Source organism: Gouania willdenowi, chromosome 24, assembly GCF_900634775.1.
Source record: "Gouania willdenowi chromosome 24, fGouWil2.1, whole genome shotgun sequence".
NCBI classification, from domain to species: Eukaryota; Metazoa; Chordata; class Actinopteri; order Blenniiformes; family Gobiesocidae; genus Gouania; species Gouania willdenowi.
In genome coordinates this window covers 11,745,246-11,771,053 of record NC_041066.1, presented here as the reverse complement: position 1 = coordinate 11,771,053, position 25,808 = coordinate 11,745,246, and the positions used below count along the sequence as shown (strand labels likewise).

Below are 25,808 nucleotides of genomic sequence, written 5' to 3'. Positions count from 1 at the left end.
GCCCTCTGACTAAATTTAGTGCTGCCTTCAAAGTAAATGCGCGAAATGACTCCAAAACCACCACAATTACAACAAAAAAAATATAGAATGAGTGTATATTGAGTGTAAATTATACAAAATGACGACAAAAAGATGAAAAAACAAAAAGACCCCACAGTGACTAAAAACTACACAAAATGGCAAAAACTCAAAAACTGGTGAAAAGAAAAACCACAAAGTCGCTACACAAAATGACAACAAACATACACAAAAACACATTAAATGACTCAAAAAAAACAGCCTGGCTCAGTGGTAGAGTGGGTTGTCTAATAACCAAAGGGGTGAGGGTTCGAATCCCGCTCTATCCCAGTCATTGTTGTTGTGTCCTTGGCCAGGACATTTTACCCACATGAATTAATCACGAAGGAAAGTGATATGTACGGATGTAGGCGTAAAATCAGTATACACCTGGCCAGCTGTGGCTACAATGTAGCTTACCACCACTTGTGTGACTAGTGTGAATAAATAAAGCTTTCTGTAAAGTCCTTTGAGTGTCATGAAAAGATCCAAAACTAGCAAAACAACTCCAAAAACAAACATGAAACAATGACAAGAACATGTAAAATAAGAGGAAAACATATGAAATGACAACAGGAATACAAAATGACTACAAAACACTACGTTAAAAAATGCTAAATGCTGACATGAATGTTGATAATGTGGCCTTCTGATATGACTATCGTGATTTTCTGGCTCCCGCTGTGATAAAAGTTGCCTCGCTAGTGTAAACTGTTAACACTAGCGGATTTTTATACAAACTTTAAGACATTTCCTTTTTCATCCTGAACGAGAGCACGCGAGCTATCGTAGCCACCTGAGCTAGTGCTAAAGCTGCCATTTCATCTCACAGTTTCCTGCTCATTGAACACAGACATCCATTAGCAGGTTTGAAACTTACCCAGAACACACAGCTGCCAAATGTCTGTCACTTCTTTGCGTTTTTTTCTTCCTGTTCGCTAATGTGCTCGCAGCGAGACAAAGATATGCTGAGGCAGCAAAGTCTTTCTCCAGGTTGACAGCAGCTGACATTTGACGCTCGTTAGGACTTGCTTTAAAAGCTTTGTCGTGTCAGACACGTTTCTGAATGAAGTTATTATGTAGGCTACTAGAGATGCTAACAGCTAACGCAGATTTGCCAACAAACAAAGCTTTTAAAGATAACTGAACTTTGGGCTACTTGGAGTACATTTTAGATTCACCTGCTATTGTTTATATATATATATATATATTTTTTTTTACATAAAATAGTAACATTTGGGATACAATGTTAAATTCAACACTTTGGTTTGCTCGATTTTTTCCCACGGTGTCCATTGACATGGAAAAAAGGAGGAAAAGCCAGGTTAAAAACTAAAAATTAACAGCAAATCCATAACATAATACAAGTCGCACAGAATAGAGCGTTAAGAGTCACATTGTATGTTAAAAATACAAGAAAATAGCGACAGTCGTTAAATATTAAATTTTTTGTGTTGAAATTCACACAGTTCAATTTAAGTCAGCCGTCTAAACCTTGGGGTCGACAGATGCCTTCAATAAACATAATATTACAATTTTTCCTTATTTTTTTTATACTTTTTTTGCAACTACACCAAACTTGCCATATTTGACCCTTTTTTCGTCACTTTTTCTTGCCATATTTTTGCCTCTTTTGGCGCATTTTTGCTACGTTGCTCCCATTTCTGCCACTTCTCCATTAAATTTCAATGCCGTTTCTGCACATTTCTTTCCACTTTCCAGACATTTTCACCACTTATAAACCCTTTTCCACCACTTTTCCCACCTAATGTCACATATGTTGACCCATTATTGTCACTCGTAATCTCTTTTCACTGAATTTCATGCTTATTTTTTGCAAATTTAACCACATTCTTGATTTGTCATGCCCATTATTCACCAGTTTAAACTAATTGTTCCTACGTTTTTCTGCCACTTTTTAACCCACTCTAATCTGCAACTTTTAACCAATTTTTGTGGTTTTTAAAATCCCATTTCACCACCTTTTCCACCATTTTTGGTCACTTTTAAGCCATTTTCTTTCTGAATCAGATTCTTAAAACAATGGACCATTTATTCCCCCTCATAGATGACTCTCTCTCCACATGACTGTTCTTCAATGTCTGTGTTCAACTACCTTCAGGTACAGTGGGGGGTCCACGGTCTCTGGAACCTTTATTTTGGGGGTTGCAGGATAAAAAAGTTGAGAACCACTGGTCTAAGGCAGTGGTTCCCAACCTTGCTTGTCCTGTGTACCCCGTGAGCCTTTTTGTCATACCATGAGTACCCCCTCACTCATACGCGTTCACGATTCTCCAAAAGTAGAACACAACTGAATATTCAACGAAAGTTATTTTTATTTCATCTTCTTAAAATGAACAATTCATATTCAGGCATTATCTTGTTATTTAACTCAAATTAAACACAAAATTATGTTGCCATCAAGACAATAAAAATGATAAATATAAGAAATAATATTATAGTAAATGTTTGTATTATTGATACTGTAATATAAATACTAATATATTAGGATTACATTGTTATTCAAGATAATAATGTTGAAATTAGAAAAAAATAAGAACAAATAAAAATAATATAAATAAATACTTACAAAACAAATAATTATATATAACTTTTATGACATTTACTACAAAAGGAGCTTCTTTGAACATGTCCCCTTTAAACAGGCCTTTAAACTTTGAAAACAAGTCATAGCGCACATGTACCATTTTATTGACGGACTTATGAAATGACTGAGAATATTTTTTATTATCTTGGAAATAAATTCTTAATTTTTCCACGTACCCCCTACAATGTGCTCACGTACCCCTAGGGGTACGCGTACCCCTGGTTGGGACACACTGTTCTAAGGAACAGTAGTGATAAATATATCTCTTTTTTTCAGTATATATAATATATACAGTATACGTATAAGTACATGTTTCACTTGAGCTTACTGTAGACTTTGGTCCTAAAGCTATGAATTACATGAAATGGATTGGGATTATCTTAAAAGCAGGACAAACGGCAATGTCATGTGCCAAAAACAATTATTGTTATATGAGATATGATATTTATTGAGTAGAATCAACAAGTTGTAGCGTAATGCAAGAAATGTTGAGTCAGGCAGAATTGATGAAATTGTGGCTTTTGATGCATAGCTTCTAAATGTGGCCATTCAACATTCCCCTTACACAATCAGCATGAAAGAAAAATACACACCCACGCACGCGTTTGACACACATGGCACATGCATCTACTGTATGTATGCATGTATGCACAGGAGATCCACCAACAGGGGGTCTGGTTTGCCTAAAACACACATCAATGCACATATATCAAACAAAGGGGCAGGAGCATAAGTAATTCAGTACAGTGTGACACTTTCACGGTCTAATTAGCCCCAGTGTTGCAGTAAACACATCCCAATGACCCTCTAGTTCTGGTTACTCATTAAGTATAGATGGTTTAGCTTCTCTTATCCATCAGGAACCAAACTGGTCTCAGTGAAATAAGGGAGTTTTGTCGCTAAATGCTTGTCCATGTGGATCTTGTTGGGTTTTTTCCTTCATACTATGAATTCTATATTGTTTAGATGACTTTGTTGTATTCTGCGTTATATAAATAAAGTTGAATTGAATTGAATTGAGTGTGAGCGCCATGAGAACCAATGACGGACACGACTCAGGCCCCTTGACTAAAGTACTGCACTTAAGTACTTTCTTTGTTTGGTTTTTTCCATCTTTAAGGTCATATGCATTAAAAGCCAGTCGATACAAATTAAATAAATAAATAAATAAAAAGCTGCTTTTTAAGCCAGTTTTTAAGGGGAAATCGATAATGACTTTTGTCCCTTTTAATTACATTTTTCACGTTATTGCTATTAAAAAAAAAAAGATGGTCAGCAATGCACAATTAGCTGTGTCAGTGAGTTAAAGGGGATTTATTAATGCATTGTGAGAACAGTTCTGTTTACTTACTGTAAAGAGACATAGGCAACTAGCGGCATGGGGGCCAAATGTGGCCCTCGGTCTAATTATGTGCAACACCCCAAAAATTGTATTTCAAGAAGTTGGAAGGAATATAATGCCACGAAAACGACTCATGAGACACAAAATGACAACAAAGACAGACACAACAACCACTTAGACAAACAAAATGACTATGAAAACACAAAAAAACAACAACACATGACAGAATAGCTCCAAAGACACACAAACTGACAACAAAACGACAGGAGAATACAGAAAACAACAACAAAAATACAGAAAGGGATCCCAAATAAGGCACAAATCTACAACATAAATGCAGAAAATGATGGAAAAATACACAAAATTACAAGAACACAAAAAAATAACAAAAATACTGCAAACTGACAAAACCACAGACAAAGACAAGAAAATGAATGCTCAGATCAGCCATTATTCTAACATAAATGTTGATAATGTGGCCCTCGGCTCAGATACAATCACAATTTTGTGGCCCCCACTGTGATAGAGTAGCCCATCCCTGCTGTACAATGACATGTGATTTCCTCATGAGACTCTATTTACTTTCCACTTGAAGTACATTTTAATTCAGAAACTTCTACTTTCAATGAAATTGGAAGAACTGAAAATGTGTTTGTCAATCCGTCCCTTTAAAGCAGGCATAAGCAACATTTTGCTTAGAAGACTATTCAAAAACATCTATAGAGCATAATGATGGAATGAACGAGTGATAACATACATTTTAAAGATTATCATTTTGTAATAATAAGTGGAAACAAACAGTGTTTAATGCAGTGGTTCCCAACTATTTGATATCAACAAATTATGGCGGCTCCAAAGACGTTTTTTGTCAAATTTGTTTTTCATCATATTTGAGCTCAGATATAGAGTATATATAAATACATATATATATATTTTTACTGCATTTTAGTGTAACTAGATTTATATTCCACAAAGTGAAAGTATAGAAATACAGGTGTTTAAGATTGTGTTTTAATTAAAAGAAAAGAGATAAAAATTAATTGAAATGATTCTAAAATCTATTTGAACTTTTCAGAAATTTCAGCCAACCCCTCATGTGGTCCTGACCCCAAGGTCGAAAAAAAACAAACAAAAAACTGATTTAGTGGCTCTCTCTCTCTCTCTCTAAAGTACCCCCTGTAGTGCCATCACGTACCCCACTTTGAGAACCATTGTTCTAAACATTTCCCAAAAACTTGATCACAAAATGATATAACTTCACATAAAAGATAGCTAATAACTGTTATATTTTGCTTTCTTGCTTACGTACTGCATCAGTTATGCGTGGAGGCACAAACTAGGGCACAATCATGACGAAATTGTTCTTTTTCGCACCCGATTTCTGCTTCCCACTTGAGATCAAACTCGTCCATATTTGGCCCCTGAAATAACATGAATACGACACCCCCTGATCTAGTGATTCAGCAAGGCCAGAGTGGAAACAATAAAGTTACTTATATTTATTTATACATGACATATGACACACATTTATGATTCAGTCGACTTGAGATGTGTAATAGAGTAAAGATAGGATTCTGCATTGGTTGGAAAGTGTTGCTGCTGCTGCTTGTTGTGCCTTGGACTCATTGATGGGGATTTTCCTGTTTATCTGTGTGTGTGTTTGTGAAGTGTGTGTGTGTGTGTGTGTGTGTGTGTGTGTGTTGCTGCAGCAGCAGACGTGTCCAATGAACTGTGATCAAACTGCTCCTTCATCATCTGGAAGGCTTGAGCATCAGCATCAGCAGCAGGATGCCCCAGATTACAGACCACCTCCCAGTTACTGTGGTCCTTGGTTCCTTTCTGTGGCACGTGAGCGACACCTTGTGGTAGAAAAACAGCAACAACACTGAATACCAGTGTTGAGGTCAATTATAATTGTAATTACAATTATGGCATAATTATAATTGTAATTTTTTTTTAATTTAATTTTTTTATTATAATTAAATATAATAGTAATTGATAATTGACTTTGTAATTGTCATTAAATTTCAACAAAAATGGTCAATTATATATAATTCAAGGCAAAATTATATATAAAATTACATTAAAATATTAATCAATTCATAAAATAATTACAAATTAAAATTAAACATTTAAAAATTAGAATTAATTAATATATTAAAATTATATATAATTTAACGCAAAATTAAAATTACACACATGTAGTAAAATATGTTTCGTATCAAGCTTTCCCACATTTTACCATTCAAATAATTGAAATCTAGGGGTACACTGACCACAAAAATAAATAAATAAATAAATAAATGACACCCACACCAAAAATATTAAAAATTATATTTTAATTGATTAGGAAATCTAACAAGGTAACTAATTATTAGATATGAAAAAATAGTGATAGATATTTGTTTTTAGTGTATTTTACAGCTGATTGCCCGTTAGCATAAGATATGCTAACACAAGAGGAAGGTTAACTTTTATGAAGTTATTTATTTCAGTGTCAGTAATTGTGATTAATTGTAATTGACTTTAAGAGGATAAAAAAATAATAATTTTAATTTAATCTTAAGTGGGAAAATGCTGGTCACTGTAATCGTTACTGAATTGTAATTGAAAGAGTAATTGTAATTGAACCCAACCCTGCTGAAGACACACACACGTCCTTTCAAAATGCTTGTGTCAGTTTGTATCATGTACGTTTGTAACAATTGGTACAAAATAGTCACAAGAAGATTCAGATTTAAACATTTATTAAGTTATTTGATCTTGTTGCACGACTTCTGTATTTTTTCACTTGAAACAGCTTCAACAACATAAACGTGACTAATTTAGATCTACTTATATAGAACATTTTATACGACAAAAATGAACTCAATGTGCTTCATGAAGATTCCAGCAAGTTCATTGTGTCTTTTTTTTTTTTTTTTAAATATGTTAATAATCATTTCTTTCTTTCCAGGAAGAACACATGAAAGTGATCAGTAGATGCCTCTGAGGAAGACTGACTATGCTAAAAGGTCAGGTTTGGCAAAATAAAAGGTGGGCTTTTGTTTTGATTTTGAAGAGGATACTGGTGTTGTAAAGGTCGATGGAATAAAAAGTCCAAGGTTGGTTTAGTTAAACAAAATGACATTAAAAAGATTACTTGCGATGAATTTAATCAAAATGTATCAGTTGATGATGTTCCTGCTAGCTTTATCTCAAATGCATGTGTGGGACTGCATGCTAATGCTGTGTGTCAACATGAGTCTGCTGCTGCAGTGCAGCAAACAGAACAGGAAGTCACTACGGATAATCATTGGGGTCATTTTGCAATAACTCTTTCTTCCCGCAGAAAAGCACAGAACACTATCAGGACCTAACGGACACTAAAGAGACTATAGGGTAAAGTTACAGCAAGGTCACTTCTGTTTAAATCACACAAATGGCTGCAACATTAACGCTGCACTAAACCTAAAAACTGAGAGTTGATAAATCACTTTTATTGGTCACAAATAACATTTACTGCTATAATATAATGTTGCACTGCCAAGTTTAGAGCAGAAATCACTCGAGGATACGTTTTTAAAAAGATCGTCACAGTATATTGTGGTGGTATTGTACAACTTTTGGGTAATTTTATCCCATTCTTCTCTCGGTTTAATTGATTTCCAACCGACAGCAATCAATAATCCCGATGGATTATGGATTAAAAGTTGCAGCGGCTGATTGGAACGTGTCCACAGAGGGCAGATGGACAGTGAATGGAGATGAGAGGCGCGTCAGTGTTTCATCAAGTCCCGATCGATAGCAGCATGTGGTGTTAATCTAGTGAGTGGCCCTCTGGCAGAAATAAAGTGACTCAGCGGCTGAACAGCACAGCACCAAAATCCATTATCAAAGAGGTCCAGCTCAGCACTTTACATCCCAAAGAGTGACTGTGTGTTGTTTTTTCTTTTTTTAGACAAGTAGTTGGTGTTTAATGCAACTTAAGAGAGACTTTGGATTGAGTGGTTTTCACTTTTAAGAACCAAACGACATCTCATATGGGCTTTTTTTTATTATTATTATTATTATTAATAACATACTTGCGTTCTTTTTTTGTGTGCAGAGCTGAACATTATTTTCCCAACCACTACCATGATTAAAGTCATCACTAAAGATGAAGGTTTTCTTTGACATACTGTATGTAACAGTAACAATGAAAGTCACCTTTTGGCAAATGCTGCTGCTCATACTCACACAAAATACAACAAAACTCCTTGTTCAGTTGTACATGCATTGGCACAGTCACATTTTTATTTTCACCTGCGAGGTGGAAAGAAGTCCATGTTGCATTAAAAAAAAAAAAGCAATGTTTTGAAATGTCAGTCTGCTCTACAGGTGCCACATATGGCATTCTACGTGTGATTAAAAACTGCTTTTAGCAAAGTAAAACATAATCGAAGCAACTCTCGATGAGTTTCCTGTTCAGTTTGCATTATTTTATACACATTGTGTTTGATTGATTGTATGGCAAGGGGTCAGACCACGTGTCAAACTCATGGCCCGGGGACCAAATCCAGCCCTTTACAGCATCAAATTCGGCCTGCTTGATAAAGTAAAAATGATATAAAAAAAACATGAAACACTCGTAAATGACCAACTAATTCAGTTGTAAATACTGTAAGTCAACCACTCCAAACACAAAAACCTCATTAAAATATTTGCAGAGCTCAGTTTTGCAGTTCTTACTTCACGTGAAGGCAGTCATTTTTTATCTCAAATTGTTAAAAGAACTATGTGGGAAATTTTCCTGCATAGATCCTGCAGAAACAGGTATACGCATACATTATCATCTACAGTATATGTAGAAGTACAAACCAGGGCACATCAATGATGAATTTGCACTTTTTCCTACTTAAGCTCAAATTTCTCCATATTTGACCCCTGAACTAAAAGAACTTTGACACCCCTGGGTTAGACCTTCATAAGTCTACGAGCAAAAACACTAAAAACAAAGTCAACCAATGATAGGAAACTTTTTTTTTTTTCTTCTTCATGTAACTGAAGCGTTAAGGATTCTTCTCATCAATGGTTACAAATTGTATAAACTGTGTTAAACTGGGATAAAGACACTCGGATCCCACCAGTTTCTTCTCATCACACACAAAAAAACCCAACATAGATGAAGTTCTTATAAAAAAGAAGAAAAGGTTGTTATTCTGCTCAGTATCGCGTTGGATTTCAAGTGTAACTGAAGCTTCCGCAGAGGCAACGCACACAATATTTCATTCACTTGTTCATTGACCCGCTTCAGTCCTCCATGTAAGGCCTCACAGAGTCGATACGTTCCCAGCAGCCCAGGCACCATCTCGTCTTAGAAAGGCACGCCATTGCAGCTGCTCTGTTTGTTCTCCTTTGATTCTTTTAGCAGCACTTTTGCATTGATCTCCGTTCCAGAGAAAATGACACTTTGTGACTGTCGATAGCATCCATGTCTACATATTTACACAGGAGTCTCCTTATTTCAGATGGGCCGGATTATACCTCTATTTTTAGTCATAAACAGAGCTATGGTGATGTGTGTGTGTGTGTGTGTGTATTTCCACGCTAAAAGGATCAGTGTTTGTCTATGAGTGCTTGATGGTGTATTTGCCTTTCTGCAGCTGGGAGATGTACAGCTTTGACTTGGTGCCATCCAGACGTTTGAACCACATTTCATCGCTGTTGATGGTGGTGATGATGGCACTGCAACAACACATGCATCCAAAAGTCACCCTTCAGAAACCAGAAGAAATCAAAATAAAGTATTTACATGGGTGTTTTTTTTTTTTTTTTTTTGCAGTTATGCCCATTGATGAAATGCTATTAATACTTAATATTCCCATGTGAAGGATGAGGCACATAGTGTGCAGACATCAAAACAATATCAGCAGAGCTAATAGCATGCAGACTGTCAAACTATGTGTTTGCTTTTAAGAATGACGTAATTATGCAGTGCGTGTGTTAGCAGAGACAGAATCGGGGGGAGGGAGGCAATTTAGGGATGAACTCTGTGGGTGATTAGTTGCACCTTTTTTATTTGTTTATCTGAAGAGGAGTTCAAAATCACTGAACCTAGCTAATCTATATGAACTAAATAAAGCCAGCAGAACCTGCTTCCTGTCTATGTGTAGGGTTTTCTAAACCAGTCGTTCTCAAACCTTTTTTGGCTCACGTACCCCCTTTTTCTGACTGAATCCCTTTGTCCGTCTACCACATTTTGCACAAAATTCTGTGAAAAGACAACTATGAGCATAATGATGGAATGAATGAACATTTTAAAGAATCTCATTATGTAACTAAGTAAATGAAACAGTACTTATTTCCTCTTGAATATATTTATTTCTATAGTTTTTATTATTTACAGAGACTACGACTCGCCCTCATGTTCTAATCAAGATCATTTCTGTCATTTTGTGTATTCGATTGTTTGTCAGTTCTTTTCATTATTCAGTAAATCTTTCTGTTATATTTTGTGTGTTTTGTTGTCATTTAATCGTTTTGTATATTTCTCTGTTATTTTTGTGTATTTTGTAGTGATATTAAGTATTTTTCTCTCATTTAGTGCATCTTTGTTGTTGTTTTGTGTGTTACTGGTCATTTTTTTGGTGTAATTTTGTGGATTGTGTTTGTCTGCTCTTTATTATTCAGTATATTTTTGTCTTATTTTGTGTGTTTTGTGAGTTGCTGGTAATATTTAGTATGATTATCATTTTAAACTAAAAATACACATAAAACCCCATATTTTAATGCTTTCATTTGTGGTGCCATTGCGTACCCCCATTTGAGACGCACTGTTCTAACCCTTACCTTGTCAGCAGACCTGCTACACTGGCCTTTTCATGGTTTTGTAACCAAGAAGACAGTGAGAAGGAAACGTTTCTTTTGACACCAAAAACATCTTATGTGTGCTGCGTTATCTGCTCTTTGGATTGTTCAGATTACTCATTCTAAACAGCCACCTGTCGCCTCTGCTCTGCCACTCGGTGGATGACGCGACAATGATGCCCTGCCTGCCTGTCGCTGATTGTGCTCATCATCCTGACGGCAGTAAACAGTTCAGTAATCTTCTGCTTTGTATTCATATTCATCACTAAAACACAGCTTCTCACGTCGTGTTAAATCCCAAAGATGTAATGCATCTGCTCACACACTACACGTGACGATCTGTGTCGTTACCACAGGCCGACACCCTCCACCCACACACACACACACACACACACACACCTTGTCGGGAACTCGTCCTTCCTGTTGATGCAGATGGCCTGTCCTCTGCAGAACCACAGGTTGTCGTAGAAAAGTCGCCCGTCCTCGGCTCGTGCCATGTGGTGATGTCGGTCCAGCTTGACTGCAGGGGCTGCACAGAGTGTGAGGATTAGCAGAAGTCACAGAAACACGATCGAGAGTTTGAATATTTACTAAAAGAGCTAAGCAACGACGTGGAAAAACTCTTACCGTCCGCCTTCACCCGCTGTGGCCCCAGTGAAGCCACCGCCTGTGAGGAGAATAAAAAAAAACAGACCCCACTTTAAAACGTCGCTCACAGCATGAATGTTTATTCTGCTTCTCAAAGTGATTACCTTTCTAATCGCTGTCCAGTCTTCAAGGATATCCAGATCCTGCAGCATGTAAACAATATAAGGCCGTAATGAAAGATAAGGAAAAAAACTAACAGCGTGCAGAGGAGAAAAACAGTACAAAAACACAAAAATAATGACGCATTAACAGGAAAGGATATCAGACACAACGACCGGCTTCTTCTTCTTGACGGGACAGAACACGTCTTTTTTCTTGCTTTTCCGTGATTGCAATCCGTCGCTCCATAACTCTGAAAATCAGGACATATTAGTAAAAAAGTGTAAAATGCTTTATTACTGTTGAAGTACCCTAAAGCATAGCTGAGATTTCTGTTTTCAAAGTAAAAGTCAGAGGCAGGGAACAAAACACTTTCCAGCAGCTGATTTTAGGTGGCAGGCTGGTTTTTGGAGACCCTCAACTCATGGGTCGGGGACTAAAAGTGGATCTCGGGAAACCTTTTTAGTGAGTCGTGTGTATTTGACAGAGCACAGAAAAGAAAAAAGCTTTTGTTTCCTTAATTTGAAGATACTTTACCATTTAAATGCTTAGAAAACAGGATGTCGAAAGATGTAGGAAAAGGGGTGGGACTAATACGTTTATGCAGTAATATATGCAATTATTGTTTTTTTGTTGTTTTTCTGGAGGGAAACCATCTGCATTACATCTTTATTGCAATATTGTTTCTTGTATTACTGCATTTGCAAATTGTATAAAATAAAACAGTGAATCAAATCACAATGTTTTCCAGCAGTTTTTTTGTAAAGTTTTGATTGAAAAACCTTGATTTAATGTATAAAAGTGTCAAAGTGTCTCCATAGTCTCAATAAATACAGCGAAGTTACATGTTTTCCTTGATTTGGGCCATGTGACACAGTCTCTCCACTCAGTGGTTGTCCGTACCTGATGTAATATCGATACTGTGTCGGTCTTCTTCCAGTCTCCGTATCTTCTCCTCCAGCTCACTCTGCACAGTGTCAAACAGCAGCAACTTCTCACTCTGCAAGACGGAATTAAAAACATGTTAATGTAAACATTGTTTCTTCCTGTGATGTCTGGAAATATCCAGGTTTTAAAGGACTCACACTTTTACACATTGGAAACACTCATGCTCTCACCTCCCAGTGCTGGCACGCAGCCTGGATCTCACATTCATATTTGTTCTTCACCGAATCCAGGCACAGCTCTTTGTAGATTCCTGAAAATCCAAGTCCACAAAGTATAAAAGGTTCCTCAGTATAAATATTTATATTTGGTAATGTACAAGACACAGGCAGAAACAATAACAGTACAATACACCAATAGGTTACTCGAGTTGATGTCTACAAATAAGCACAGTACGTAGTGTTGTAGAGAAAGGGATGGATTGAGGAAGAAAAAAAAAATTGCAATAATCCGTTGCTGTTACTGGCAAATAAAAAGAGATAATAATAATAATAATAGCTTTCCAGGAAGCCACTGCACAGTGTTGATGTGCGTTGTGTGGAACAGAGCAGCAATCCTTGTGACTCTTTTGCCTGGATGAGCTGGTCTAAACAATGCGACTGAGGGTTTCCTCTTTGCGACTCAAGACCAGTCACTTCGAACCCGAAACCATTCGGCTTGTATTTTGAAGGAGGGCGTTTCCGACAGGTGTAGGATCTGCGACCAGTTTAGTGAAACGGTCCATCCTCTAGTGAGTGGATGTCCTGCTTTGGCACGGACTGCTTATTTGAAACTGCATGACAAAGCTTGCGTGTGGCTTTGACGATGAGGTCCATCCACAATATGTTCAGGGCATTATGGAAAATTATCATTTTAAACTGATTTGGAACAGGCCCATATACAGCCTGTGGGTAATCAAAACAAACAAACCTGATCTTGTCCTCTTTGATAAGTCCAATGAAGTCATTTACATTATTGAATTTTCTGTCCCTTTTGACAGCAATGTGATTGGAAAGACTCAGGAAAAACATACCAAGTATGCAGACCTTGCCTACGAAATGTAAAGTAAGAAGTTGTTAGACTCCCCATTATTCTCGGTGCCCTCGGTTTGACCTTCTGTCTTCGGTCAGGAGAGTGCTCTGGTTTTATACCGGAAATCCAGCTCTTCTGACAATCTAGGTCAGTGGCCCCCAACTGGCGGACCGGGGTCCAGGTCCGGACCCCAAGACCTTTTTATCCGGACCTCCAAAATTTTTTGTTTAAAAGTACTGAAATAAAATATATACATTAATTTTTACCGATAGTTATTTTTGAACAGGCGTGCGCGAGGGCAGCTATGTCTGTGTCAGGTCCTTTGCAAGAGCCCGGGTCCGGAGAGATCACAAACTTTGGCTTGTACACACATTACTATGAGATACGTGAACGGATTATGGCATTGTCAAAAATTTGAAAAATGGACTCTGAAAACCGCATCTTTCGAGATGAGTGGACTGAGGCTTATGCTTTCATTTTGCCTTCATCGAGGTCTACAAGGCCCGTGTGTCTTATTTGTTCAGAGTCTGTTGCTCTTGTTAAAAGTGGAAACAACAAGCGGCATTTCGAGACACAAAACTTTCAACGAAAATTACCCGCCAGGATCACCCGCGAGGAAAGGACAGTATGAGCGTGCAACACGGGTGATAGCGCAGTCCCTTACAGCACAGCAACGAGCCTACGAGTGCTCACTTTGAGTACAATGGATTTTGGGCAAACATAAACAGCCTATTACTGACTCCGGAATGGTGAAAGAGTGTATGGAGGCGTTGGCAGACATGCTGTTTGAGGGTAAAGAAGGACAGCAGCTAAAACAAAAGGTTCGACAGATTCCCTTATCATCCACAACAACAACTAGAAGAGCTGAGCTACTGTCGGAGGATGTGCAGTCCCAGCTTGACAGCGCCATCCAAAGTGCCCCGTGCAATTAAAGATTTCCTTGCACAACAAAAGAGTCACAAGGCTCAGATGTTTTGGCACTTTTTAGAAGAGGAAAGTAACATGGACACACTGGCCTTTCTGGTTGACATCACAGGGCACTTAAATGACCTCAATCTGAAGACAATTCTGTGTGTGACTTGGTGGCTGCTGTCCAGTCTTTTCAGAGGAAACTGGACATTTTGAAAATGGATCTTGAGAAGGACTGTACACATTTTCCTTCACTGAAGGAGATACAGGAAAGCAATGTCACTGCTCATTCTGACTTTATCCAAAACTTTAGGGCTCGTTTTGATGGCTTTACATTGGGAGATCAGCTGATGCTCTTTGTAAGGAGTCAATTTTTTGTTAAGAATGTTATCTCTTTCTCAAAGGAGGCAATACATGTGTACAAATGATCTAATGCACAGGCCCTTCAAATGGAGCTATTAGATTTACAGGCTGATGTAGTGTTAAGAGAGCAATGTGAATCCTCTGACCCAGTCACATTTTGGCTGCAGACTGTGCCAAAGGCAAAGTTTCCTGTACTTAACAAAGTGGCGGTGTACACATTAACAATGTTTGGCTCTACCTATAGCTGTGAGTCAGCCTTCTCTACGCTAAACATCATTAAGAATAAGTACCGCTCACAACTGACCAATGACCATGTGCATGCATGTCAGAGAATTGCTTTGACTCCATTCCTACCCAGATTTAAGAGATTGGCTGCCAGTGTCCTTACACATTTCTCGTACTGAGCAAAGTTCAAAAACTTGCTTGTTTACAAAAATGTTTACTTATTTTTTTATTGCACTAATAGAAGTATTGTTTTACATTTTTATATATAATGCATTATGAGGTGCAACATTTGTTTCCTATTTGCACCTTTGAAATGCAATGTTGGCAAGTTTATGTGCATTAGCAGCTGTTCACAACACTGAATGTATTTTTTTCTGAGTGGTTATGAAGGTAATTCATTTGCACCTAATGTATTAAGACATTCAGTATTTATTTTTATGCTTCCTGTTGCTGTTATTGATGTTGAAAGGTTTGATTTGTACTAAAATGAAATAATATACTTGAATGACTTTCAACAAAATCAGTTGAATAAATTCAAAGATAAAAATAGTTTTATTGTCAACTTGTTGACACGGTTACAATTTAATAAAAAGGACAGAAAACTGAATTTTTACTGGGTGTTTTTGGATGTCCGGACCCTGATCGGGTTAGTGGACCTCTTGCCAATTTAGTTGGGGACCCCTGATCTAGGTAATGCTGACTGTTCTTGGAGGGTTTGACTTGAGTCCCATTGGCTGTCTGGGCTGTGTGTAGCAAAGAGAAGGGCCCTGAGCTGATGATGAGCCTTCACAGGCCTGATGTGCCAGGATAACCCAAACCCTTGTTGCTGCATTTTTATCTTATTCTGTACATAATATTAATAATAGATTTAAAGAGGTGAATTAAAGGGGACATAATGATCATCACGTCACTGGAGTGATGGAGTGACCATAAAGCACCACTATGTTCAAGCGACTCATCACGGCTGATTGAAGTCACTATGGTCGCATTTGGTGTGAACGCACCTTCACTCCTTCGCTAGCGAGACAAACAACTGGAATGTGGTTCTCCTGTGCTTTTCTGCTCCGTAGGGTGAGATCAAGTCCCATGACAAGAAACAAACATGTTGAATCTCTAAACAGTTCATAAATTATTGTTTTTATCTAAATAAATAAAAAAGGAAAAAAAAAACTAGTAGAAAAATGTTGACTATATCAACTAGCTATCCCAGCACGCAAATAAATAGAGGGGGGGCTGGCCAGCACGCAACCGAGACCCCAGGCCTCCTCTTCACCCTCCCCCTTTTTCATTAACCCTCCAACTTTCAAATCACTCATCAAAACTCACCTTTGTAAACCAGCTTTTAACTTATGATTGTTGTGTATTTTCTGTATTTACCTTTGTTCTTTTTTGACTTGTGTGTAAATATTTTAACAACTGTTAAGGGTCTTTGAGTTTTTTTAAAAAGCCCTTGTAGATAAACATGTATTATTAATATTTGTTCATCTATTTAAAGAAAAACAGTGTATTTCACTCACCGGCTACTTTTGTCCTGATCTGCATGTTTTCCTGCAGATTGGCCAAAGGTTCCAGGTACTCCTGAGCACAGCCTGCCATCACCTCCTGCAGCTTGATGTCTACCTGGCTCAGACGCTCCTTATACAGCCTGGATGGCAGAGAAAAAAACCAAGGGGGATTTCTATCTATAGTGGATTTTTAAAAAGCAGCATGGAGCTGTGCAATAATCTCACATGTATGCTGTGAAAACGACTGCAAACATCAGATATATTGTCAAAAGTGCAACTTTATTGCTGTGATTGTCCTTAAGAGTTCAAATGGATAGAACAATCCCAAAATACAAAGTAAATGAGGCTCTGTCATTTAACAATTTCAAGCTTTAACCCAGGTTTAAGCAAAAGTGCAACAGCAACTTCACAGTAGCTTAAATTTACTGATTAAGAAATCAGATTACATATTTTAAAACATATAACATTACAATTAAAAAAATAATAAACTCTTCCCTTAGCATCTCAGCATAGTGCGAGTAAAAAATTAAATATGCCTGTGGCACCCATATAGCCTACTCAAATGGTAAACAAATGTAAACAAAGAGGGGATTGGCTCACAATACGCTACGGTAACCCACAAGGACGGAATGTGAAAAAGGCAGAAAAAACTGTGGTGGGGAAAAAAATAATAAAAAATGTTATATATATATATATTTTTTTAATTATGTATTTTATTAACTCATATTTGCAAAACAAAAATCGTTTTGATCTACAAATCTGATAAATTGGTTGAATCAATTTTTTGTCCCAGCCCGAGGTTCAAGTCCTGGTTTTGCAGTATTTGTGTGGTCGAAGTGTCTATTGATACAGAAACGTATCAATAGTCTCCAAGACTATGGGCACGTTTTCCAGACTTTTTCTACACAAGCGTAATTTGCCTGAGTTTTTTGTAAGCGCTGCACTCAAGGATCCTTCCTTCCGCTAATGTGGGTTCGAATCCCACTTTTCTCATTTTTTAATTTTTCATTTGAACATATTTAACACAGCAAATTCCACCTTTAAGAATACATATACGAAAAAATTTAAATGTTAGGGTATTTCCTGGGTTAGGGATAAAATAAAAGGGTTAGCTAAAAATAAATATGAGCTAAAATAAAACTGACGGAACTTTAAGTCACGTGGTGCACCTATCACGTCACCTAAACTGGCCAATGAGGGGCGCTGCGTATGCATAGACTGATACGTTTCCGTATCAATAGTCACGGCTTTGTGTGTTTGACTTTGGATTATCTCAGTGTGTTTATCTTTTAAAACAAGTGTAATCTCAGATCAACTGCAGTATTTTACCAAACTGAATAAGAGGAAGATGGGTGTACTCAACTCTTACACTTGAGATACACTTACTGCTCTTTCAGGTCTGTGAACTGTTTCTCCAGAGTGGTCATCTCATCCAAACACTCCATCCTCCTCCTCTCACAGTCTTCATCATCCATCTCTGTGCGGGACATGATGAGAAGGGAGTTTAGCAGCCACCTACTAGTCATCTGCAGTCATTCTGAGCCCGCCATGCAGTCCACCCACACCCAGGTCAGCCTGTCAGCTGTTCATCACCATAAATCACACATTCTGTTCGCTCAAAGCTGTCACACAGTACACGACATGCAGAGTGTTGGTATGAGGGCCTGTTTTACTACCAGAGCTGTCTCCATCTTCAGACACAGACAGGCTGACTGTGTCCTCCTCGTCTGAGCTGCTGCCGTCCTGCTCGGCAAAGTCCACCTCCATGTCTTCATGGTGGCTTTCTTTCTTCTCCCGCGAATGGACCGGCATGGCGACCGTCGTTTAAAGCGCAGTTCGCAGAATGGCAGCGCTGTTGTTCACTATTTCAACCCGAGAAGCAGAGAAAAGCTGCTCAGACAGCTAACCGGTTAGCTGTCCCGCCTACCAGCTGGACGCACGAACGTGGCCACAGCGGACCAATCAGAGGACGCTTTACTAAGCTGGTCCAATCAGATTAGGATGTAGTGCGGGGTAAAAGTTTGTAGGGATTTGTAGTTTTTACTCGTTTTTTCTTTTAGCTCCAATGTCATTGAACACTGAAGTCACCGGGCCGTAAACAACATAACACGTTATAAATAAATAAATACTGGTGAAATGCAACATTTAAAACGAGTAGATATTAGAAAATTAACTATTGAAAATGAATTTACGGACAAATAAATAAAAAATGCTTATCAATCTATATTATTATTAAAAAAAAAATAAAAAAAAGTAGATTAGTAGATTTTAGTTTAGGAGCCAAATACAGACCAGTTTGTTCTCAAGTGGGCCTCATATTTTTGGCAGAAAAAGAGCAATTTCAACATTATTGTGCCTTACTTTGCACTTCCAGGTATAAATTACATATGATGTATATAATAGATCGACAATATCCAAGCATTAATTGACCTTAAATTTATATTAACGTACATTTCCTTGATATTACAAAGAATTGTTATTTATTTTAGTAGAATAATTTGAGGAAATTTGCAGGATTTTAAACAAATTTAGTTTTTTCATCAATTAGAGATTTAAAAAATTACTGACATCTTCATGTGATACAAGCAAGGGAAATTTGTACAAATTTGTATCTATGTGTATTTGGAGGGGCTGAGATATCTACAACTGAGTTATTTTGTAAATTACAGACTGATACATGTTTTTTAACATAATTTTTAATTTCTCCTGCGTGAAAAGCAAACTTTTTTTTTTTTTTTCACTTTCTCAGTGTGATCATAATCATAACAGATTAATCTCTAAACACGTCCCACAGAAAGAACATAAACACAACATTTGTCCTTAATTTATTTCATTTTATTTTCCTCAGGATCATAAAAAGTGACATAAATGTAACCTTTCTTTGAACTACTTCATAGTTAGTGCAACATATTTACAGCATGAGCAACACTACAATTTTCTACAATGCAATTATTTGTGTATAAAAGGCATCATGTTTTCTTATCTATACTGATATATTCACAAAATCCTAGTCTTCCATTCAAGACAGTTTATTGACTGATGGTAATCCACTAAATGCATTGACTAGGAAAGGAAATTATTTATGGATTAAAGGTTAGGTTTATTGTATGAATGAGATATTTACAATCCTACTTGGATGATAACTAAGGGAACACATATATCTACAATTTCATTTTTATCCAAACAGTGAAGGCTTGCTGGGATTAACTTTCTCCAAAGTTTCCAGCTTCCATAGATTTACTTCAGTAATTGGGGCCATTACCATCTTGCCAGATGATGGTTTAAAATAGATCAAGTGCAATTTAATAAACATGTAGCAGAGATGAGAAGTTGTGCATTGTGGGGAGCACAGTTTGCAATACCCAAAGTGACCAGCAGGTGGCATCAAACCACCATTGGTGCCCCTAGCTTTGCCAGTCTGCAGTATTGTGATTAAATGTCACTAAAAGCTGCAGGTATTACTTAACCATTTACAAATTGACTGTGGGAGAGATTTTGTAGAACAAGGCTAAGGTCTTTCCTGTTGATTAATATACAAAATGTATACATAAGAAGATACAGAAATGATCATACATTAGGTTTTACAGGCTCTGCACATAAAGGGCATTTTTCTGCTATCTGCTGTTCATTCCTGAGCCTTCGTTTTTCTTTGTAATGATACTCATACTGTAACATTGTGTCCTTAGGTGCATATGCCGTAGCAGTTGCTTTTACATGTTTGCTTGTAATGTGTGGAATGTTCTGTAATTTTTACAATCACTTGCAGTCCAGGTTTGGCACGCACCCTGTACGTTTGACATCTCTAAATCAAGTTATTAATATAATAAATAAGAATATAGTCAAACATATTCTGCTTGTGGCAAAAGAAAGCATTGATTATGCAGATAAGACACAGGTTTGTTATCCAGCACAAGCAGAACTGAACCCTCCATGACCATTTTTAGACAAACGTGATGATTCAACTGTTTTTTAGTTTTTTTTTTTTTTTTTTAGAGAAATTTAAATTCATGCACTGGTTCATTTTAGATTTTATTTGAAGAGAAAAACACTTTTAAAGTAAAACATTAGTCTTTTTTTTTCATTCAAATGCTGCAAAATGATATAAAAAAAAAAAGCATCCACTTGTAGTGCTATCCACAATTTGTCATTGCAATGATTAGAATTTAAAAAAAGGACAGGTCTCATGGTTTGGACTGGAAAACCAATTCTGATTCAAATGTTTCCAATATTGATTGTAAGATTATCAAATGTGACTTTGATAATCTTACATTATTTCATGTGGAATTCATTGTTGTAGTAGTAAAGGCCTCAAACATCTGTGATCCCATTAGGATCATTACTTTCCATCTGATGCCTGAGTCATCATAGGTGAGTCGCTGCATGAACCCTCCTATTATCCTTGGGGTCAATTTGACCCCATTCAATGTTTATTATTAAAAAAATAATAGTTGACCCTTTTATGCTTTCTATTTCATGACTTTTCCTAATTTGATGTGTACATTGATTAAGCATAACATTACGTCAAGTAGAATAACCCCAAATATGTTACAATAAAAGGAGCTAAAAACATGTTTATAAGAATAAAGGGGGGGTCAACATCATCATTCAATAAGGTTCATTCTGTGAGAGTTATGAATGTGCACTTCTAGGGAGCGTCAGAGGTTTCATTATCAAGGGGCTATTCATGTATTCAGCAAATAAACAAAAGTGCCAAAAACTTGATCAATAATATTCTGAAAATTATTTTCTGTAAGCAAATATCCCTGGGGTCAGATTGACCCCAAGGGTAAAATATGTTAGTAATATTTGAGGACAGTAGGAGGGTTAAAGCAGTTTGGGCTCCTCCTCTGAAAGCTGGAGTCTCCCAATGTGCAGATACTCCTTTTTGAGATCGAGCACATCTTTGACAAACATCTGGACAGCACGTCTGTTAAAAGCTTCCGTCAGACGGTTCCTGATGAACTCTGCGTACATGTCCTCTACCATCTCTATCCAGCACTGCTGAAATACTTGTCGGAGTCGATCCTCGAGGGCGTCACTCACTCCTAAGCTGAAGGTGTGTTCACAGACGAACATCTGTCCCCTTTTAAAGTATTCCTCCAAAGTCATCTCAGCGAGCCCTGACAGCAGAGCCTCTGCAGCCTGGATGACAGACTTTATTTCCTCACACAACACAGTTCTATCATCCTCAGCTCTGCCTTCTGAAACGCTGTGCATGTTTTTAAAGTAACCCTTTCGGTCTTGCTTCTGCACAGTCGTCGTCAAAGGGAACTTGTTGACGTCCTTAGACATAAGCAGATCTTTGGTGACGCTAAACACATTTTCACACACAGGACTGAGGTCATTTCCAGATGCGTTCATGTAGCTCTCATAGTCCACACTCTGGTTGATGCACTCCACCTGTCGGTAGGTGATGTCTTTGAAGACATTTTCTTTTTTTCCCTTAAAGCCCCAGCTTCGGACAAAGGCGATATGAGTCTTGACCCGGTGCACATTCCACCATTCCTCTGCTTTATGGATCAGCCTCAGCATGCATGGCTCGTCTTTCCTGGCCAAGCATGGACTGTTCATGCTAAACACGTACACGTTCCAATCCTCACAGGCTGAAGACTCTGACTCTATCAGGTCCTGTGTTTGCCTGATGACGACGTCCTCACTGTGCTTCTTACTGTTGTAGTTTGGATAGTAAAGCCCATACATGATGACTTCGTCCTGCTTCTCCAGCACAGCCCATGAATGCTGTTTGTCCTCTGGGCCGAACTCACTGGTGATGTCAAGGTGGAAACCCAAGAACTTCTTAGTCACTACGTCACTGAGTAAAACGTTACTGATGGCTTGTTTTGAGCGGATGTGCTCGAGAACTTTTTTCACAGAGAGGTGTGTGTCAGTCCAGGGTGAGAGCCGCTCAGAGAGGTCCCCGTCAACGGGGTTACATTCCCTGCAGGCGAGAGCAAAACAAGACCTGTTGAAGAAACATGTCTTTGATTCATAAACCAACTCAGCCATTTCATGAAATGAGACAATATTTGAATAAAAATCTATAATGGTTTGATTAAACAAATAAAACCCAAATTTACCCAGTTAAACCAGTGGTTCTCAACCTTTTCAGCCCGCAACCCCCAAAATAAAGGTGCCAGAGACCGTGGACCCCCATTTTACCTGAAGATGGTTGAACACACCTATAAGGCCATCTATAAGGGAGAATAAATGGGAGAGATTTTTGGGGTCCATCCATAAAGTCAGCAAAATGATGGTTTATTGTTCTATGAATCTATGATTACCACATTTATTTATTTTTCTGAATAATATCCAATGTTGGAAGTTTATTATCATTTTTACCATAGTATATAGTCATCTTAAAGATGTAAATCCTTGTTTTAATCAAAAAAAATCAGAAAAAGTAATGGCTTAAAGTATCAATACTGGAACAATTAGTTTAAAATGGCAAATAATGGGCATGACAAACCGTGAATGTGGATAAATTGACAAACATAAGCATGAAATATGGTGAAAAGTTGTGAAAAGTGCTGAAAATTTCTTGAAAGTGGAAACATTTGCAGAAAAGTTATTGAAATTTAATGAAGAAGTGGCAGAAATGGGAGTAATGTTCCAAAAATACATTAAAAAAGCAAATATATGGCAAGAAAAAGTGATAAAAAAAGGGTAAAAATAAGCAAAGATGGACTTCAGTTGTTCAGAAAATATTGTTAGAATTTTGAAGGCATCTGGTGACCCCCTCACGGTGTCTCACGACCCCTGGGGTCCTGATCCCAAGGTTGAGAACCCCTGAGCTAAACACTGGTTTTTTCATCAGGTGGCTTAGATTAGATCAGAGAGGTAATGAAACCAGAAGTCACAGAAATAGAACTTGAGCTGAGGAACTCAAAAGGATCAACAATAATCAAAAAAGAGACTGAGTTGATTAAAATGGCCAACATTTTTCATAAGAGAAAAACTTTTAGACCCAACCGATGTTGTGTTTTGTCTTTCCGATACCAGATTATCTTATTTAGTGTATTTGACACAACCTTGACAATAAACTAGACCTTGTTTGGTTTTTCTATAGCTTCCACCTGAGGGTGTGTCAGGGGTTGAAAAAATGACTGACATGAATTCCTTAACTGTTTAGTGCCCACGGGGGTTTTTCACAGGTGGTTTTTGGCCGTTTTTCTGACTCTTTTGGCCTGTAAGAAGTCATTCTCTGAGTCATTTCCATACCCTCATATACAGACACACATTGCTCCAAATCGTTCTCCGTTAGTACTCACTCTGCAGCTCTGATTGACGTGCGATATGGAAATCTGTCCCTCAGACTTCTCAGGTCACTGAAGCCCCTCTTAGTGCGTGGAGAGGTTGGTTCCTCATGTCCATCCCACAAAGGCCGCTTACGCTTCTGACTGAACCTGGATAGATAAAGTGCTCAGGACTGCTTGGTAGGACATCATCTTTACATTGATGTGGTGGTTACTCACATGGTAAAGTCCAAGTGGTGGCTTCTTCTTCAGTTGCTGAGGAGAAACTGAAACCCTCATAAACTTAACTGTAGGTTTGGGTTTCTTTGCTCCTCCTCTCTTTACCTTTTTCACCTTACCTGCTCAGTACTGACTTGACATCAAGCATTTTGTTTTCAGCTGTCACGTGAGGCATCTTCAGTAAAACCTTGTGTAAGCCAGGAGATTATAGGGTGGAGACTTTTAATGTTTTACTTGGAAGAGTGTGACACCTCATACCGCTGTGTAGTAAATAACCCCAGTGAAGATTTTGAAACATGAAGAAATAGAGGTGTTGTTATCACATATGCATTCCTATGGTTCATTGCAACTGTTGGCTGTACTTCACAGGTGTAAGCCTTCGAGGAAAATGAAACTTATTTTGAAAGTTCCCACGTGTGAGAAAGAAGGTCAATCTGGATGGCCGGAGGAAAACCAACTGGAAAACAGGGTAAAACAAACAAACTCCACCCTGTATTTCCTATATTAATGTGTTTATTTGTATATAAAAAAAAAAAAAACAAACAGAAAAACAACGAGGATTCAACGTGCAGTCCGCAACTCTCAGATCCCTCTCTCCCCCTCCCTCCCCGCTGCTCTCTTGCCCTGCCTCCAAACTTTCCAAAGTCCCTCCCTCAGAGGAGCTAACAGGCTAACGTTAGCACAACAGCAACATCACAGTAATATAACATGCTCTGTTAAAAGCAAATTACTGCAGCGCTTCTCTCTCTCTCTCTCTCTCTCTCTCAATGTACACACACCTCAGCAGCAGCAGCAGCAACAACACAGTGTCACTTACAGCAGCCCACGTGGAGGCTGCTGCGTGCACATAAACAACACATGCACCACAGAGTTCTAGTGTAACAATTACAAATCAAACATAATGTAAATCAAACAGCAGTAATTACCTTTCAAGCAGAAAAGTCACCAATTCCATCTTCTAAACAGATGGCGTGCTAGCTCCAGGAAAAGGGCGGGGACTGTGAGCAACAGCTGTCAGACAGCCCATCCAGCACAATCCTGGTTCTGATTGGTTCTTTTTGGTCGGTCGCGGTGCATTCTGGCAATCTGTCAAAGGCTGCAGGAGCAGCAGGGGGGATTCAATGAGTCTGTTTTTTTTTACACAAACTACTAGTTTGATGTAAAGCTGTTCTTACATAGTGACAGCTTTAGCAAATATGACAAAAAGTCACTTTTATAAGAGTTGCAGACTGCACCTTTAAGAACATAAAAAAATGGACAAGACAAATGTTACATGGTTAAAAAGGAGAAGCTAGAAAGAATAAAACAAAACAAACTTAACTACATTTAATCATCAAGTCGATAAAAATTGTAGATCAGAAGTAGATTTTACCTAAACTCATCTAAAGGACTTGCTTGAATTGAAATACATGGACAAATCCTGATTGCAGTGATGAGATATTAGACAAGATGCACTAAATCTGTTGTAATTTAATTCATTTATACGACAGTATCTGACTGAAAGTGTTTATGGGTAAACGCTGAGTAAACCACCCTGTGCAGAACCTGCTCTTTATTTCATTAGTGGCAATAAAAAAGAAAGAAAAAACCCACACATGAAAAGCAAATGAGATAGAAAAACGACACATTACATTTGATAATTTGCTCACAAAGTATATCTAATAGTGCATTTTATGTTTTTTCAATGTTAGGTGATTAGCTCTGGTAGGTAAAGCTGCAAAAAGAATGTCAGCTGTAGATTTTTAGCTTATATGTGGAGACTTGCTCCAAACAGATATGTTGGTCAACATGTTTGA

The 25,808-nt window shown here is 37.7% G+C and overlaps 2 protein-coding genes across 4 annotated transcripts; both read right to left on the bottom strand.

Annotated features, from left to right (window-relative positions):
- Positions 1–8,028: 8,028 nt before the first annotated feature.
- On the bottom strand, positions 8,029–18,479 carry LOC114457589 (breast cancer metastasis-suppressor 1-like protein-A). Its single transcript, XM_028439550.1, has 10 exons — positions 18,217–18,479; positions 17,927–18,017; positions 16,553–16,680; positions 12,701–12,780; positions 12,486–12,582; positions 11,746–11,835; positions 11,588–11,652; positions 11,463–11,502; positions 11,235–11,364; positions 8,029–9,713 (listed from the first exon to the last, which is right to left on the bottom strand). Exons 1-10 carry the CDS (start codon positions 18,350–18,352, stop codon positions 9,596–9,598), a joined length of 975 nt encoding a protein of 324 aa, XP_028295351.1. The 5' UTR covers positions 18,353–18,479; the 3' UTR covers positions 8,029–9,595.
- A 2,181-nt stretch (positions 18,480–20,660) lies between these two features.
- On the bottom strand, positions 20,661–24,988 carry LOC114457863 (uncharacterized). Of its 3 annotated transcripts, XM_028439984.1 has the most exons (4): positions 24,939–24,988; positions 24,013–24,272; positions 23,809–23,943; positions 20,661–22,502 (listed from the first exon to the last, which is right to left on the bottom strand). In XM_028439984.1, coding segments are annotated over exons 2-4 (1,275 nt in total). In that variant the 5' UTR covers positions 24,015–24,272; positions 24,939–24,988; the 3' UTR covers positions 20,661–21,364. The 3 variants fall into 3 exon arrangements, with proteins under 3 accessions (XP_028295785.1, XP_028295784.1, XP_028295786.1); XM_028439983.1 differs by lacking the exon at positions 24,939–24,988 and having other exon boundaries at positions 24,013–24,435; XM_028439985.1 differs by lacking the exon at positions 24,939–24,988 and having other exon boundaries at positions 20,661–22,478; positions 24,013–24,435.
- Between the last annotated feature and the right edge of the window lie 820 nt (positions 24,989–25,808).

Excerpts from the sequence above, each read along its gene's own strand:
- LOC114457589 (XM_028439550.1), bottom strand. The coding sequence starts at position 18,352 with ATGCCGGTCCATTCGCGGGAGAAGAAAGAAAGCCACCATGAAGACATG. Across the intron at positions 11,836-12,485 it reads CAGTATCGATATTACATCAG|AGTTATGGAGCGACGGATTG; the intron begins GTACGGACAACC and ends CCTGATTTTCAG. Across the intron at positions 9,714-11,234 it reads AAGGACGAGTTCCCGACAAG|TGCCATCATCACCACCATCA; the intron begins GTGTGTGTGTGT and ends GTGTTGTTGCAG.
- LOC114457863 (XM_028439984.1), bottom strand. Across the intron at positions 22,503-23,808 it reads ACGTCAATCAGAGCTGCAGA|GTCTTGTTTTGCTCTCGCCT; the intron begins GTGAGTACTAAC and ends TTTCTTCAACAG.